The sequence below is a fragment of the Dermacentor andersoni genome, chromosome 2, assembly GCF_023375885.2.
Source record: "Dermacentor andersoni chromosome 2, qqDerAnde1_hic_scaffold, whole genome shotgun sequence".
In the NCBI taxonomy this organism is placed as follows: domain Eukaryota; kingdom Metazoa; phylum Arthropoda; class Arachnida; order Ixodida; family Ixodidae; genus Dermacentor; species Dermacentor andersoni.
In genome coordinates this window covers 69,244,564-69,263,831 of record NC_092815.1, presented here as the reverse complement: position 1 = coordinate 69,263,831, position 19,268 = coordinate 69,244,564, and the positions used below count along the sequence as shown (strand labels likewise).

The window sequence follows — 19,268 nt, the reverse complement described above, 5'->3', positions numbered from 1 at the left end:
TGTCCCAAGTCTCAGATTGAGATAAAGATCAAGTATATTTCGGTCTAGTACAAAGTCACGAGGTGTCCCTACTGGCCACGGCTACTGGCGCTGCGAAGACCAGCTATACAGTCGGCTCGAGCGGGATGCGGCGTCAGTATACGCCTCACTTCAGCTGCCTATTGTGGAACTGTCACGCACAGTAACGCAGAGAGAAAGACAAAGTAGTTGAGGAGTCGAACCTGCGCTTCCTGCGAGATGCACGGGCACGAACTCTTTGACGGCGATCCCCTTGACGGGCAGCGCGCTCAATGGGGCTCCGGCCACGTCCTCAACGACACCTGCGAGGTAAGTGTCCCCTCGTGGGTCTGCGTCATGGGCCATGGCTCGCAAGACCGCCCGACCGGCGGTTATGACGATGACGATGATGATGACCTCCAAAACATATGGCATGTACTCACAATGTGGGTGGGCGAGGAATCGGAAGGTTGTGCGCACATATAATGACTGCAGGAACAAGGAACTAGACAATATAACACTGGGAGCAAAAAAAAATTGTGTAGAATTGAGAAGTCAGATCAGATGAATGTGTGATCACAGTTCAAAAACAGTAAAAATAACATTCACTGTGCAATCTAGACTGAAAGTAATTCAGAAGAATTATAGTATAGATGGTAGGGGAAAGCAGGAATCAGCATCGTAAACGCTTTGCTTAAATAAAACCACATATAGCGTAAAACGCAATTTTGTGGCTAAAGTCAGGAAAGTTTAGGACGACCCTGCTGAAACGTAGAGCCGAGGCTCCAAGAGAAAGCAATACCAAAGCACCTGTTGTTGTTGTTGTTGTTGTTGTTGTCGTCGTCGTCGTCGTCGTCGTCGTCGTCTCAAAACATGGCTCATACCCACGAGGGGGATTGGCCACACTAGAGTTAATGAAAAGTGCACACAATAAAAGACAAAGTGAAGTAAAAAGTAAACAATCAAAGGCAAATTCTTAGGCAACGGTAGACAGTGTTCGATGCTTGCCGCTTAACCGGATGAGGTGCTCTTCCCGTGAGTGGCTGATTAGCCAGGTTTTTGGTTACCTTAGCTAGCTTTTGAGATTTTTTCTGCGTTTTGGGTCGTTATGTCTGTTAACTGTTTTTGTTGGCAGTTTGGTTTACCAGCTTGCCGGTCCAAAGCTCCCTTCTGGAATGTTTCACTCGGAATGGCTTACGTAATATACCCGTGGTGTTCATGCCAATTGATGAAGGGTCCATCAAAATTTTTAAAAAATCGCCGATGATCACGATACTCACTAATGCGAAACTTGAGCGCACCTTTATACGTCTTTTCATTTCGCGATATACCGGCTGGCGCGGAATATCTGTCTCGTGCGACACGTTTCAGACGGAGTGAAGTGTAACGCGACGGCCCCTCTAATCGGGAGATCCCAAGAGGCAGCGCGTGGGTGACGCGTGGGCGCGATTCACAGCAGCCGCAGCAGACAGACCTCCGCTCATGCAACGCTTTGTTCCCATACAGACGACGCGCGCTACTCTGGCACCATCTCGTAGCCCGTCTTTCGCGGCACTATACGCTTTTCTTCTCGCGCTTTCGTCATACCTCTCTCCTCCGCTGTCTTCCTCGAGTTCTCTTCGCTATCGCCGTCTGTCATATACCACAGCGCTCCGCGTTCGCTTTCATCATCGCTGTGCTCGTTCGCTCGGTTACGAGATGCGACACCGATGCTCGCCGCAGGAGCAGGCGCCTAAGAGCTGCGCTCTAAAAATGCTAAAGTGATTCAGGAGCAGTTGCGCGCAGCTACTAGCCACTATCTTGAAATTCCGGAGGTCAGATTGTTTGGCACAAAGGTCGTTGGTCTCCAAATCCTCAGACCCGGCTTGTGTGTCTGACTTGCTCCGATGCACAACCTTCGCGTCGTTACTGGTAAAGGCCTTCATCTCGCAGAAACTGGCATGTTCAAAGGATTCGTGGTGCGGACCCACCTTGCTTTCCCAGGAAGTGCTTGAGGAATTACAGGAAGCTGACGCTGGGATTGCTCGGTGTACCGCTGACAAAGGGTGGTCGACGGCACTCGAATGCCGACAGAGTCCATAATAGCAACATTTGCTGGAACATCCTTTGTTACTTAGCTAAAGGTACGGCCTATTATCTATAGGGTAGATCATTTGCAACCACGCCCTCTCCTGTACAAGAACTGTTGGCGTTTCGGACACAGCGGCAAAGCCTGTAAATCAGCGACGCGCTGTCGAAATTGCGGCGAAAATGACGCATCAGAAGTCTGCTCCTCGGATTTGCCCAGAAACATGTTCACGTAGAGAACGGTACACAGTGTCCAAAAAGGTCCGATCAGACCAGAATACTGGAAATTATACATAACAACAGGTGTTCCAGAGCAGACGCATATGCACATTTAGAGCGCAGGAAACATATATACGTTGATGCATTAAGATCATCTGGTGATGTTCTAGAAAAAACTATAACGACATCAGTAGTCGCAGTTGTGGAGAGGGTACTATATTACTTACTGAATACATTTTCTGATGCATTAGCGCACGTTTCTTTGGCCAAAGTGCACGTCTCTGAAACTCCTGCAGTTTTGAACTCGCCTTTCCATCCTCCTTTAACCTCTTACATACCACCCGTACCCTCCGTTTCGAGTGGATCACCCGAAATGATGCCAACCATAAATGACATCCCTAGCACGTCTACAACAAATGTTGGCACTTGTGTGGAAATGGCGAATGTTGCTCAGAAGCTTTTCATTTCTCGCCAACCAAGCATAATCATTCGCACACAAAAAGCACGAAGTGTTCCCCGAGCATGAAACAGAATGACGTATAGAAAGAAAATGTTGCCTTTTCTGTCTTAGAGTAATCATGGCTGAGTTAAAAATTCTCCAATGGAATTGCGGCTCTGTTTTCTCTTCAACTGATATTCAACGCCTTACTTTTACAAGAACCAGACATACTTCTTTTACAAGAATCTTGGTTGACACCTGTGAAATAATGTTTTTAGTCATTTTCGCGTGTTCTCAGTAGATCAAATTTGTGGCCGTGGCAAAGGTTTAATTACCATGGTGTCTTCAAGAATATTTCACAGGGTTGTTATACATCAAGAAATCACGAATCCGGAATGTGAACTGTTGGATATTGATGTAGTTCTTCCCAGCTGTGCTCCCATTACCATAGTAAACGTTTACTTTCCTGCGGGCGTCCGTGGAACAAAACACTTCTTTATTGAGAAAATCCAACAGAGTTCTCATTGCAGTGGACTTTATTTCAAATCATATCACATGGGCTTATCACTCAGATACGAGTGGTGAACTCCTGTGGTAATGGATATCATTTAAAAAAATTCACTTCTGCGATAGACGGGCTGTAACTTTTATGCGCCGAGATTCAAGGTGCGTGATTGACCTAACTCTGGTAGCTGCTAGAGTCAGGGTGACATCATGGACATCTCTAGATATTGAGACTTCCAGGGATAGTGAGACTTGCTATTCTTTTTCTACCATGTGTTCCCCACAGAGAGTCAGTGAGAAGAAGTTGAAACTTGTCAACAGCGGTACATATAAAACGATTGTGAAATATGCTATTAACTCATTAACTTCACCTGATAAGGCAGAGCGCACGGAGCAGGTTCTAAAATGCCTGATTAACGCAACAGAAAAGTCCACAGTCACTACAGGAGTTTCTACTAGAAAAAAAGGTTCCCCATGGTGGATTGAAGAATGCGATAGGGCATATCGTCTTAGGAAAGCTGCGTGGAAGAGCCTTCTTCATAACTAGAGCGCCCTAAAGCGCATTAACTACAAATTTTGTGCGGCCTCCTTTAAGCGCACAACTGCGAAAGCTAAGGATGATTATAACGCCAATGCAAACACTTACTTATCTGACCCAAAAAACTGGGAAGCCCTACACATATTCACGGAGGACAACAAGAAACCTTCTGTAAGCCATACTTTGAACTCCGTGGTATTGACCCCAGTGGAAGCTAATACTAATCTTGATTGCACAGCACGTGGCCTTGCATTGGGATTCCAGGCACGGTGCTCAGATGTGTTCGGAATGCCGACACAGTGCAATGACTTTGAAGAAGTCAACTCGCGGGAACTTCTATCTATCGTAACTTGAATGAGATCAGCAGCCCCGGGTTATGATGGTATGCTTATTTATTTATTTATTTATTTATTTATTTATTTATTTATTTATTTATTTATTTATTTATTTATTTATTTATTTATTATACCCTCCAGGTACGGTTGTACGTTGCAGAGGAGAGGGGCAAGGTAAATGCAGAGGCAAATCACACAATAGTTGATTATAGAAAAAAAAATTATAAGTACAAAGAAGCAAGAACTTTCGAAAAAAGCGTCAAAGCTAAATACATGGAAGTCAATAATTAATAAAAACAACAAGAAAAAATAAGGAAGGAAGGAAGAAAACAACATGGCAAAACATTGCAAAACAGGGTATACAAATTAATAAGAATGGTAAATAGAAACTTGGAAAGCTTGGCAAAAATACATGGCCTAACAAAAAAAGAAAGGAAAAAAAAAGAACATACCATATAAAAATACAAGCCATAACTTAAAATTATGGTATAAGAGTAGTTATTACGCAGAACAAGCAAACGCAACAGTAATTTATAACCACGAACTTTGAAGTATGGTTTTAAAGTTATCGGGGTCAGTTATGCTTGTAAGTAATGCGGGTAAGTTATACCACTCTTTGCTCCTTTGGGGAAGAAATGAATATGAAAAGCCGACGGTGTTGCAGCGCGGAATGTTTACCTTTTGGCGGTGGTCAATGCGAGATAAAATGTATGGTGGCGGTTGAAAAAAGATAGAACGTAAATATGCGTTGTGGTAGCAGATTTTATGGAAGAGACATAGGCGAGATAGTCTTCTGCGGGTTGATAACAGCGGGAGGTGTAGGAGAGCTTTCATGTTAGTGACACTGGCATTTCTTTGGCAGTTGGTGAGAAATAAACGGGCTGAGCGATTCTGTATTGTCTCTAGAGATTGTATGAGGGTGTCATGACCAGGGTCCCATACTGATGATGCGTACTGAAGCTATGAACGAATGTAAGTTGTGTACAATAAGAGTTTTAGCGATGATGGTGCTAGAGAAAATTTCCGACGAAAGTATCCCAGTGTGCGAGTGGCCTTAGAGGTTATGTGATCAATATGAGTTTTCCAGGATAGATTGCTGGCAATGTGAACCCCCAGGTATCGGTATGACGTTACACATTCTAGTGGGACGTTATTTAGCGCATAGGTGGGGCAGATCACGTTAGTACGAGAAATCCTCATAGTCTTACATTTTTTAATGTTTAATTCCATGCGCCACGTACGACACCACTCATTTATCTTATTGAGATCCTCCTGAATTGCTAGAATATCTGAGGAATTAGTTATTTTACGATACAAGACGCAGTCATCCGCAAATAGAAAAATTTTCGAGGAAACGTGAGTGGGCAAGTCATTAATATAAATTAGGGATAATAAAGGACCGAGCACGGACCCTTGCGGGACACCGGAGTCAACTGGAGCTAAAGGTGAGTTAGCGTCATTAGTGGTTACAAATTGAACACGTGATGTCAGAAACGCGCGAATCCAATCAATTACGGAAGGGTCTATGTTTAGAACGTTTAATTTATGAAGAAGCAATGCATGGTTCACTTTGTCAAACGCCTTAGAAAAGTCAAGAAATATACAGTCTGTTAAAAAACCAGAATCCAAATTGGCATGTAGGCCATTAGTGAAGAGGATAAGCTGAGTGTCACAGGAGACGTTTTTACGGAATCCATGCTGCATAAATGTGAAGAAGTTGCTATTTTCAAGAAAATTAACTAGATGCGTGTATATTATACATATCTGTTAGCATGCTCAAACTCTTCACAAGTAACTTTACGGTAGAGTTGCTAAATATTGTGAACATTTCCCTTGAGAAAACATGGCTACCTGACGAGTGGAAGATAGCTATAATTATCTTGCTTCTAAAGAACACCGGAAAAGGAATTGATTTGGACAAGATTTTACAAATCGCTGTAACTTCTAATATGGTGAAATTAATTGAAAAAATTGTTTATAATCGTCTACTAGAGCACATTCCTAAAATTATTGCATTAAGCCCCGCTCAGATTGGATTTCGCAGCACTTGTTCAATTAGGTCCGCGCATATTGATTTAGAAAGCAAGACACGGTTAGCTAAAGGAAACTTAGAAGTTTAGGCCCTCGTAACTCTGGATGTTGCAAAAGCTTATGACAGCGTGGAGTATAGCATTTTACTGAATAAACTTGCTGCCTTAAACCCTCATCGTATATCATTGCTCGGACCAAGAATTCCTTGCATGGAATAACTTTTTTATGCTCAGATGCAAAGCATCATTCTGAGGGGTCTCCCAGACCATAGGTGTACCTCAGTGTTCAGTGCTTTCCCCACTATTGTTTAATACATTTCTACATGATATTCCAATTACGAAGGATGTGACGCTGTTTGTGTATCAGGATGAAGTTGCATTGTTTGCTTGCGGCAAAAATATTCACATGCTTTACCGAATGTTGCAAGCGTATTTAAATCTTTTTGTGGTCTGGCTGGATGATTTGCGCATTGTGCTTAACATCAACAAGAGTGCCCTTCTTGTATTCCCTTCGCAAGAATCGGCTTCCTTCACTCTTGTGTATCAGAATCGACTGGTTCCGCAGGTAGGCACCTACCTGGCAGTCATTGCGATTCTGACCTAGATTGGCGTCCTCATATAAAAAAACGTTGTGAGAAAAGGTGAAATTGCCCTTGACCGGTTGACGAGAAAATGGAACAAGAAATTTGGTATGCGTAGGGATACTCCACTTTATAATTGTTTCGCTTATGTTAGACCATTTCTTGAATTTGCTTCTGTTTTGATATCTAGCTCTCCATATTATAAATCGCAACAATTATTTGTTATAGGGAGACGGGCCCTACGTCAGAGTCTTAAGTATGTTTCGAACTCTGTGCTGTATATAGAAGCGAACATACCAAATTTAGCATCAAGATTTCAGCTACTAACAGTCAAAACTTTCCTTAGAACAAATGAACATGTTCTCGGGACAAGTTACCCGGTGTTTGTCGCACACCCGGCACTATTTTTTATTCTATATGGCCAAGAAGCTTCCTCAGGTAGTGTCTACGCGGAATCCTTTAGTAGAATTAAACGTTAATCTGCAATTACTTCGATGTGTCACTACAATAAAAGGATCTAATACTTGTAAGTTTGATTACGTCTTTCCGAAGAATGCTAAGTTCATAGCCAAACAGACACTAGTCGGACTCTTGAATGAGTATCTGGAAGACTCTCTCACTCAAGGTAGTGTCCATGGTCGCCTCAAAGAAAGATGAGAAATCGGTGATAGGCATTTGCTCAGAAAAACTATCATGGAGCTTTGCTATCCGTCTTCTGGAATATATTCCAATATATGTGGTCGAATTTGTGGCCATTCGCTTGACTCTACAGAAAATTCCGAACGATGTATCACACATAATATTGCTCGCATACTGCCTGTCAGTTTTTGTATCATTAGAAAGCACGAATAATTCAGTACTGCACTGGTCGCTACACTTTTTCCTTCCACCACATGTTAAAAAAATTAGGCTTTTGTGGATACCTGGACATTGTGTACTATAGCACTAAATGAGATTGCAGACAGCTTGGCAAAGGCAGCGCTTTATGGGCCAGTAGGCTTCTGTACACCCAACTTTACTCTACTGGCGGTGACAAGATTCCGAAGACAAGTCCTAGGCTGAAAAAATGAGCGCCTCCTTGCAGCACCGGATTACGGACATTTATTATTCCTCGAGAATGTCCGGTCGTGTCCATCTCGGCAATGAGAAGGTTCGATTACCCTTTTTCAATGTCGAATACCGGCAAATCTGCACATGAGTAGGTGGGGGTTCGCAGCATCGAACCTTTGTACGTCATGTGAGGATATAGACTCAGTGGGCCATTTCCTTCTATAGTGCCGAAAATATAATTCGAAAAGAAACATCTACTTAGAGCAGCCCCTATTGCGTATGGGCCTTCCTCTCTCGGTGAATATTATTTTATCTTTTGGTGCAATCACCCTTGGTCAAGCCCGAAAGGATGTCTGTCAGATGGGGCATGAATGCATAATTGCTACACGAAGACTCTCATGTTGAACACCTTTTCCTCATTATTAACATTAGATCGCATTTTTGTTTCATAATCTAGTATCTTTGTCAAAAATCGGCACGAGCACTTTTCAAGAAAAAATTTATAATTATTATTCATTAAGTATAGGGAGTACTGATGAATAAGTTTACAGGAAGCAAGGACCTAAAGTTATGTTGCTATTGCGAATTATGACCAATCCCCGCTCGCAGATACGTGCCATAAGTTGAAGGTGACAACAACAACAACAACAACTGAAGCATAACAGTATTTCCTGGAGCTAGAAAAAAGAAGAAAGTACACCACAGTTGGTTGCTACTCCAGCAGCGTAATCTTCAGGATGTCTGAATGAACTTGTGCAGAACAGTAATTATGGAGCCATGGCTTGTGCCTAATTGATAGCACCAAATTACAATATGTTTGGTGTTGCAAGTTCCAAACCCAAATTACCAGTCGGAACTATGAGAAAGATTCTGCGGAGAGAAGAGAGGCGATGACAAAAAAGGAAAGAAATATTCAGTAGCGTCTAGTTCATTGCAAATAAGACAAGAGGTTAGTCATAGATAAAGCAGATCTATGACAGGGAAAATTTGAATTCCAGCTTCGGACTCAGCACTTCTTTTTATTCAGAAGCTACGGCGCAAGGCCGCTATGCGAGACCAACTATATAAGTATCGGGTGGCAGGAGGCACCGGTGAAGGCAAGTAATATAACTTATAGTGTTCCACGTTTTCGATTTTTTTTCCGCTAGAAAATTCGGTATTTCTTCGAATATAATTTTCAGGTGAACTTTCACAGGCCTTTTTCGTTGTATATATCTTTCAACACCTGTTTTGTTGTACTAACTTTGTCGATACTGAATCGTACTGCATAACTGCAGATAAAGCTCTTCCAACACTCCAGCTGTGTCCAATACATAAAATAATAAATAAAAAAATTGACCATCCAGTGAGCAAGACCACAACGCCACACGGCGCGTGACTATAACTAGGAAATTAGACTGAGTCCACTTTAGATTCGAGCACAACCAATTGTGATACTTTTTTCCTTAACATTATATGGTTAGAGGGCTCCAACGAATCTAAGAGACAAACATTCAGCGGGTCAAGCGCACTGGTGGAGAATCGGTTACAGGCGACGGTATCGTTGATGTTTGCTTAAATGACTTCACTTTCTTTCTTCTTCACATCTATATAGCCAATCGCTCCTCGATCTACGCATGCTTTGGTCCGATTTTGTTCACTTGAAGACTGAAGCTGATTGCCTCGCTTCTTTGTCAATGCACGCTACGGTCACATTTTGTTCCTTCTACTTCTTTCTCCACCCTCGGCTGCTTTTGATTCCGACTTCGTCACACCTCTGTAGCCCACTTCTTCGTTTCCTGCCTCTTGTTCTGCTTGTATATTCGGGCACCCATCTAGTGCGAAAAATCCATTCTGGGGAGTTTGTCAAGAATGTTCACACACGCAGTGCCACATGCCCTGCTGCTCATACTCAGTGGCCAAAGGGGTCCATTCGGGCACATACCCAGCAGCACATACCCAGTGGCGCTGCTCAACTCAACTCAGTGACAGCCGGTGACCCAAGTTGGTGTCTACTCGGCAAGACAGCAGGAGTCAGCTCTCGCTCAGTGGGGAGAAGAGACTAAGGAAGTTTCACTTTAAAAATGACGAGGAAGATAACAACCCCGCGTTACCACCAGTGAACCTGCCCAGTTCATCCATCGCGGTGGCCGCAGTGCTAACACTGCAAGGATGGGCCAGAGTTGCCCTGCCGGCCCCTCTATGCACACCCCTCCCCCTACACGCACACACGCACGCACGCACGCACGCACGCACGCACGCACGCACGCACGCACGCACGCACGCACGCACGCACGCACGCACGCACGCACGCACGACACTACTCATCAGTGAAAGGAGGGCAACTATTTTAAACAAACTACGGTTGAAACCACCTCAGCACGACTGTCGACGTTAATAAGATCAGCAGCGAAGCGAGGTAGCGACATACAGTATTACCGTCGCCAAAATAAGGAGTGTACTGAACCCATGGCTCCTCTCTCGTGCTTCCCTTTGGACACGCTGCGCCATCTAGTGGCGCCACCGCGAAGTCTGCGAGTGGCACGTGTCTGAATATATATTGAGACACAATGGTCTGACTTTATATGAAGCGGGAGGCATTTTAAAATATTTGTTTTGTCCTTGAAAAGTAGCATGCATCCTGCCTCATGCCCTATGACACGAGGTGGTTCAATGATTGGTGTCGAACACGGTTATATATATATATATATACTTCTATGACCTTCGCACCATCAGCCGGTCTTCGGAGCGGCTTGCCCTTAATTCTGCCGTGGCTCAGCTGCTCTTGCAAACGTTGCGCGCGTTTTATGGTGTTACCTGGGCAGCGTTTATTAAGGCCGCACTACTCGCACCAGTCCCAACTGGGCTTGCATTCAAACTGGCCGCCGAAGTACAATCGCTTAATTTGTAGCCCTCGCCATACGCCGCAGAGCGATCTACGTAGTCACAGGTCAAACTGTAAACGTTGTAAACATATACGGCTCGCATACGCAGCAAGTTTGTATTCAACCGAGCGTTCGGCATATAAAGTCGTCTCGCGCTCTAGACAGCGACGACTTCATTATGATTACCGCGGACGTGGCGTGTGATTTGTGAGTGCATATACACACGACTATCTGCAAATTGCAGGCTTGTCTGTCTTTTACTCTCGCACTGCCCCCACAACTATTGCCAGAGTCGCCGGATTGCGTTGCCGACCGCAGGCATTTTCTTCCGACAACATGACAGGTCCGTCTTGTCTCTTGACAATGATCTCAACAAGCCCGACGATCAACGTCTGTCGGCAAGCGCGCGAACAATAGCACCTTGTTCTCCGGTGTTTGTACGTATCTTACGCTACTTCTTGGCGGCAGTTCTCGGCGCTGGCTACCGTGCGCTCCGCTCTTTGTTGCCCAACCACCTGTCCTCACGAACGGCAGCTTCGAACCGGGGGGATAACAGCACATTCGGTAAATCCTTGGCCTGGGGAAACGTCAGAGCATGCCCCGATACCCTGCAACCCGACCAAAGTGCCCGGCTGTCACGGCTATACAGCAGTACTCGCCTTTGGTGTGGCCGGACATATATATATATATATATATATATATATATATATATATATATATATATATATATATATATATATATATATATATATATATATATATATATATACATACATATATATATCTTGTCACGTGGTAGTGACGGTGAAGAAAGCAGCCAAACTGGGAATGACGAAACTCTAGCGTTTTATTGGGCGAACTTGTGCCCTCAAAAACAGGCTATATACACTCAAAGAACGGCGACAGCGGCGAACACAGTCGGTGATCGTCGAAAATCTGATCGGCGGGTAAAGCGCGTCGCCTTTTATACATCAGTCATCGAAGGTTCCAGAGTAATCGCTGGTGCCCGCGTGGCTTACAGAAAGTTCTACCCATTCGCGTCGCGCATACATGAAATCAGATTACACAAGGTTCGGTGACAACAGGCAGTGGATAGAACCATCGATAACATTCGAGAAACTTCTGATACATGCAGGCGCGTCCTGCGCTGTGCGAAAACATTTGTTAGCGGTGAAACGTAGTCACTCGATAAAGATAAACACCTGTATCAATATATATAATACACTATCACACACACGTGCTGATACAGGGACCATCATACTGCTATTCTCTTATGAATACCCTTTTATATCACGGTTCTGTTTGGTTGGGGCGGGGTTCTTTTAACGTAAAGCTTTTTAATTATATGTTATTATATGTTATCTTTTTTAATTATATGGCTCACATAATACTTTTCGATATCGTACACCCTACAGGGGCGGCGGACGCTCCTTTCCATGTGGCAGTGCGCAAAAAGAGTAACACGATCACAGTAATTAAACGACGCGGATCAAATTTGTTGAAGGACGTGTCGACTCTTCCACGGAACTGTTCATAACTATAGGGCTCACGTGAAGGAATTGAAGCACCTTTTAACACAATAGCGTCCCCAGTCGCAGATAATCTGCTGTCAGCGTCCGGCGCCGGCGTCCCCGTGACCGAAAACTGCCATATATATTTAGGTATATGTATACGTCTCACTTTGCTGTATGACATGCGGTATATGCGGGTTATATAGCCACACTATTCTATCACTAAAGTTGCTCGTGCCTTGTCTTACATCCTTGAGAAAGTTTTTCCTCTGAATTTTTAGAACTACAGGCTACGAACAAATGTGATGAAACAAAACACCTAGAGCATATGCCTTTTATCTTAAATCTTCTCAGTCTGAAATATCAAAAGTGAGAAACAATATAACATAAACCTGAAAATGATCATGTTTCTTTTTTTTTGGCGCGGCTGGGCACAATCTCCGTGATCGGCGTATACGCAAGCGGCCGGTTTCCTGTAAGAGAAAGCTCGCCTTCGTGCAAAGCGTTCGCTGCCAGCGCTTCCAGGTAAGCATTACGATTACATAAACTGCAGTTGCCGGGAAGCGTGAGAAGCAGCTAGGGATCTTCGAACGCTATCACGTTCCACTCTCAAAGCCGAAGCTTAAAGGGTAACTCCGGCGATATTTTGATCTCCACAGACCTTAATAAAATTTTGAATATACTTGCTCTTTTGAACACTGATTATCAGTGCTAAACCATACGGCTGCAAGTCATTTAGCTTTCCTGAAAATATGTTTTAAATATCGCATGGTTACGTGTTCCCGACTAATTCCCACGAACGTATGACTTTTTACTGGCCACCTTGTGTTTGTGACCTCGGGGACTACACCACCACTTCGCCCAGAAACGACGAAAGCTGGCCCCTTTTTCTACGAGGCTATGGTCGACAATCACCGTTTCGAAGGCCGTGATAATCGGTGCTTCTCTTCGTCTTGCCGCCGCCCAATGCGTTGAGCCTGGGCTCATCAACTGCCTCGCGTGGTGGCGGCTGGTCAAAAGCAAATGGCGATCCTTCAGCGCTCGTGCTGTCGCTAAAATCGCCGCTGTATAGTTAAAAAAAAATAAAGCTGAAAAAAATCCCCGTGTCGTCAGCAGACACCATCAGCTTCGCTTTCTTGGCGTTAGCGCCACGTGTACTGCGTCATTAGCACGCGTTCTGCGTGTTTATATTACGTCAGTGTAGGATCTGACGTCATTGACTCATTGTGACGTCCCATAAAGCAGCTCCGCGTTTCGGCTTCGGTACTTCGTTTATGGGCTTGTGGAATTATTGTTAAGTTTCTAAGCAAATTGAGCCACCCTACTGGAGAGAGGATTGACAATGCCATTTGAAAATGACAATCTCTTAATATGGTTAAAAGAAAGCGTCGGAGTTGCCTTCAAGCGCCCTCAAATTTTTTTGTTGTACAAATTTTACCATAATCGTCGCTGTGTCTTCTAATTATTATGCTCTTCGCAAACCAGACTGTATTCAGTCAGAAATTCCCAAATATTTGCGTCGTAAGCGCTGTATACCGTTGACTGGCCGTATTTGCTAACGACATGTCGAAGATCACGGTTGGCTTTCATCCGCTCCTACAAGCAGTTCTAGCGTTGTTGTTTTTTTCGCGAATTCATGACCTAAGTTTCAAAATATTACGTAAAACATATAGAAATTCGTGTAAAGCAGGCACACTATAACTATATGCTGCACCTGCTAAACACCTAAGTGTTTTTTGTATTATGTGATTGTGAAAGACTACATGCGCGTTTTTTATGCTGCTTTCGTGCTGTCTGTATTTCTGTTTGTTTGTTATTAGGGTAATGTGGCTTGTCGAGCTACTTCTGTAAGCAGCTTTCCCTGCTCCCATCTAATCACTGTAGTCTACTCTTACAAGTGAAGAGCACTGTACATATTTTTATGTGCCATGTGGTTCAATACCATATTTTTTCGAATGTATACATTCGAAGAAACCATATGGTATTGAACCATTTGGTTCATATCATATGATATTGAATCACATGATTTTTTTTTTCTTCAGAAATCGCGAACGCAAGTCGGAGGTCGGCGTTTAATCAAGGATACTGTTGAGCCGCTACCACAAGGCATTTAACGTCACCGCTCGGCCACAGTACGGCGGGAACTTTTCAACTGAGCTGCGCAGCGGATATCTTTCACCGTACCGCAAAAAGGTCGACACCTAGAGGTAGAAAAACGTGTTGCTGATTTTATCAGGACACAAAGGGAAACGGAAATGCTCCTAACGACGGAGGCTATACAGGCGAAGGCAAAGGAGGACGCAAACTTTCGAAGCGTTGCTCGGGACAACTTCAGAGGCCTATTCATTTCGACTTGCCGACAAACCATAATAAAATGTTGATGAAGAAATTGCGGTCACTTACCAAGTCGGTCTCATCTACACGGTACCGTGCGCAGACTGCAGCTGCAGTTACATCAGCGAAACCGGCAAATTCACGATAAGATTAAAAGAGCACCAAAGGGACATCTCCAACAAGAAAAAAAGCCTCGAACGCCCTTGCCGAACACGCTGATAATCGCAGTTACCGCATCGATTGGGAAAACGCTGCTATATTAGCTAAGGAAAAGAATCCGATGCCGCGACTCTTGTTAGAATCTTTATTCAAACTACGGACAACAGTATCAACAGGACTGATGGAAATCTGGCTGCCAACTACACCCGTTCTCTACGTCACATTTTGGCATAAAAACGACTTGCGACTCTTGCTCGCTTTTAGTGTGATCGAGGAACCCGTACGGGTCACGAAAAAAAAATGACTTGGTCAGTGACCGCAATTTCTTCATCATCATGTTACCTGACCAGACGAACTTTCGTGGAACTCATATACATAATAAAATGTATGTTCTTTAGGCAGTCGCACGCCTTTTCTTTTTTAAAGTGAATAGCTTTATTTGGCTCTTTAGGCCTTTTCGGGGTTGGTCATGCTGAACTTGGCAAAGATGTTCGTTCGTTCGCCGGTTCGTGCGTAATTATTTCGTTCGTTCGTTCCTTCGTTCGATGGGTCGGCCGGTGGGTCGCTCGCTCACTCTCTCGGACTGTTCACTTACATTGACAATAATTGTCGATGGTCTCCGCACAATTTTTTCTTGTGACTTTGTTCAGAAAGTCATTTTTTTTTACAATCTTTCCGACATTCTTAATTTCAGGGGTCGGCCTAGAATCGAGGCCGGCCTATATTTGAGTAAATACGGGAAACTCCAACTCGTAACTCAATCTCATAGATCTGAAAAGGGCGCGCGATGTCGTTATGCGGCGAGAAAACTGCCGTTCTCGTTCGTCTCGGCTGCTTTTCGGCTCCGTGCTGGTTGGTCACCAGTCGACACGTATAGCTCGACAATTTGCTTTCGACGCGTCTCGTCGCGCCCATTAGGCGCTCGTGCAGGGCGCCTACGGCACCCTCGGCCCAGGCGACGATCCACGCCGGTGGTAAACAGGTTTCCGTTACGTCTTCTTCCTCGTCCACCGCCGAGCGGGGCGACCGGGCGACGTCGTCGTCGTCCCGCCTCCTGTGCACAGCGAACGGCGTGCCGCAAATTGCCGCCGAGAATCTCGTGCGCCGCCAACATTACCGCGGCGCGAGGAATGCGCCCAGACCTTCCGGGACAAGTTGCTGGCGAACCTGCTCGGCATCAGAGTTCTTCAATCATGTCATCCCTGTGTACTCCTCCCCTCCGAAGAGGGGTAACGGCAAAGCTCTCGAGATAAGACTGAGCTCCATCGACACCTTGCGGAGCACGACGACAAAGTATCTCTCTCTCTCTCCTAATCATGCCAGTTCAAAAATTCTGTTTCGAATATTCCTGCCTAGTACTAGTCATGCGGTGGTGGTATCGACCTGCGATGACGGACGCGGCACAGTATAGCGCGGCTACAAAATGAAACCTTGCTCCGATGCGTCGTCACCCCTAGCAAAAGGGTTCAAAATGGCAAATCCGAATGAAAAAAAAAAGAAAGAAAAAAGCTAGCGATTGAAAATACATTTTGTTCCATTTTACGGATAGTGCTTTCGTAAACCTACTTTTGTTTTTCTAGTTGTGGTGCCCAGGAAAGTGCTATCTTAACGCGAGAGTGTTAAGGGCCCCGGGTCGCAGAAAATCCAACGTCGGCGTCGGCGGAGTTGTCCGTGAGCGAAAATTCCCGTATATATATATATATATATATATATATATATATATATATATATATATATATATATATATATTTATGTATATATGTCACGCCTTGCTATATGACATGCAGTATACGCAGGTTATATCGCCAAACTATTCTAACACTAAAGTTGCTCATACCTTGTCTTACATTCTTGACAAAGTTATTCCTCAAAATTTTGAGAATGCAGCCCACGAACAAATGTCATGAAACAAAACACCGACAGCGCATGCCTTTTATGTTAAATCTACTCAGACTTAAGTATTAAAAGGGCGAAACGATAACAGAAATCCAAAGATGGGGTATTTTTTTTTTTTTCGCGTGGTTGTTTACAATCTTCGGGATCGACCAGACCCACGCAAGAGGCCGCGTTCATACCAGAAAGCTCGCCTTCGTGTATAACGTTCACCGCCAGCGTTTCCGGGTAAACATTACGGTTACAAATACTGCAGCTGCTCGGAAGCGTGAGAAGCAGTCAGGAATCTTTGAATGCTATCGCGTTCCACTCTTAAAGGCGTAGCTTAAGCGTTCCCCAAATTTTTCACACTTATTTTTGTTGTGCAGCATAGGTGATGCGACATCCCTCCTTCCACTATATATTCGTCGGTTATACTGTGTCTGGATGTTGAAACATGCTACCTATTAGAAATTTTCCGACTGGTATGATTGAAGAGCTCTGACTCATCAAATTGTCATCATAATCTTAATTTACCGTGGTCCCTGCAGACAGGGCCAGGCATAGTTGGTGAGCTTGTACACTTCTGAAGTCATTTTTCAGACATCGTATTTAGTAGCGCAAATCCCGTTATTTCATATACAGTCATGTTCTTGCTCTATAACTATAGCATACATCAAGCTTCACTTTTTAATCTGTCTGCGCGGACATTAAAGTGTAATATCATATCTTCCATTTCGAGGCATCTTTCAAGTATACATTGGCTATAGCGACAGCACAAAGTGTCGGTTTATCTCGTGGCGCGGAAATTAGCTTCATATTGGCAATTTTCATGGCTGCTTTTTTTTCCCCCGTCGACTAGTTCGGCTAGTTCTGCTAATTGTTGGCCATTAGGACAGGTGCGTAGCTATTGCTTAAGCATGCCGCATGGCAACCCTAGGGCCAATAATCGTACTGAATGCATACGGTATGCACCTACTGCTATCTAAAAACAAAATTCAGCAAATAGGCTCGCCAATATACCGACAGCGCCGTGTTCCGAAGAAGACCCCCACTTTCTCTGCATCTGTAGCCGTTAGTCACGTCGCGGACAGTTTCTGCTGGCTGCAATAAAATTGCGTATATAGTTTAATAAGGAATCGTGCATGTAGCCTGTAGTGCTTCGTGCCTTGAACAGTGGGGTGTGCGTAAGCATTACGAGCAACAAAGGCACTTCTGACTTTCCGTTACACCATCCTTCAACAAGTTGTGCTCTGCATGTCAAATCTGTAGCCACAGGCTAACTTCTCCAGCTTCCATTAAAGCCATCTGCTTCATCTCGTTTGCAACCGAGTGAGCCAACGCTCATCTTCGTCCGAAAGCATGCCGTTAAGCGATGCCGCAAACCGCCGCAAATCGCCGCAAATCGCCGCAAAGTTCGGGTGCTGTGTAGAGTCGCCGTATCGAAAATGGTGCTCGGCTTGCTGCCTAACTCGATGTATGCGACCTGTACTTAACGTGCAGAATACGGCGTTTGTTTGTTTGTTTCGCTTAGCTCGCTCGATGAGGATAACAAGAGAGAGAGAGAAAATGATAAATGAAAGGTAGGGAGGTTAACCAGGACTGAGCCCGGTTGGCTACCCTATACTGGGGAGAGGGAAAGGGGGACGGAAAGATTAAAAGAAAAGAGAAAGTCCACTGGAGATATCAGTCGGTCACTCAGTCCGGATCACAGACGTTGACTCAATCCGGTCGCTTTCAAATATCGCAGCAGCGCTTTTGTGGCCTTTTGTAGCTGTGATATGCGAGGCCATGATCCCAAGATCTTGTTCAAGGTGAACGGCTTTCCATCTAGCTGATTGAGAGCTGTGCAGAGGTCTTGCCTTTCATTTTCATAAGATGGGCAGTAGCACAGTAGGTGTTCTATGGTTTCCTCGACACCGCAGGCATTGCACTCGGCGCTATCAGCCATTCCAATCAGAAATGCATAAGCATTTGTGAATGCGACGCCCAAACGTAAGCGGCACAGCACTGTTTCCTCATTTCGCGGAAGACCTGGTAACAGCCGCAGTTGCATGTAGGGTTCGAGGGAAAGCAAGCGATGGTGAGTGAATTCAGATGTGCGCCACGTCTCCAATGTCAAAGAGTGCGCTAGCTTGCCTAAGTGTTGGGCTGCGTCGGTCCGCGATAAAGGTATTGAAACAAGGGTTGCTCCCTCGTGAGCTTTTCTAGCAGCTTCGTCAGCGAGGTCGTTGCCGGAGATACCGCAATGACCAGGCAGCCACTGAAACACGACGTCGTGTCCTTTCGCGATCATGTGATGGTGCATTTCTCGTATCTCCGACACGAGTTGTTCACATGACCCGCGACGAAGAGATGCCAGAAGACATTGTAAGGCCGCCTTCGAATCGCAGAATATAGCCCACCGATTAGCCGGTTGGTTATTAATATAATCAACGGCACCTCGGAGGGCAACAAGCTCCGAACTAGTCGATGTTGTCAAGTGAGAGATCTTGTATTGGATGCTTAGTGAACGGGATGGTATAACCACAGCGCTGGTGGAGCTGGTCTGAGTGGAAGAGCCATCCGTATATATATGTACTCGATCAAAGTAGAAAGTGTGCAAACAATCCAGAGCTGCTTGCTTCAAGGCCAAGGTAGGCAGGTCGCTCTTTTTTCTTATCCCTGGAATCGTAAGACGCACTTGAGGTTGTTTTAAACACCACAAAGCTGAGGTTGAACGTGCAGAGGGTGTGAAACCCGATGGTAAGGAGGCACGATGGATGTTG

General features: G+C 44.7%; 1 protein-coding gene across 1 annotated transcript in view; it reads right to left on the bottom strand.

Moving 5' to 3' along the window:
- The window catches only part of LOC126541909 (uncharacterized), a 162,657-nt gene that overhangs the window by 27,092 nt on the left and 116,297 nt on the right, over positions 1-19,268 (bottom strand). Inside the window, exon 3 of the mRNA XM_050188872.3 lies at positions 222-320. Within this exon, the coding sequence (XP_050044829.3) occupies positions 222-320 (99 nt within the window). The remainder of the gene's footprint in view (positions 1-221; positions 321-19,268) is intronic.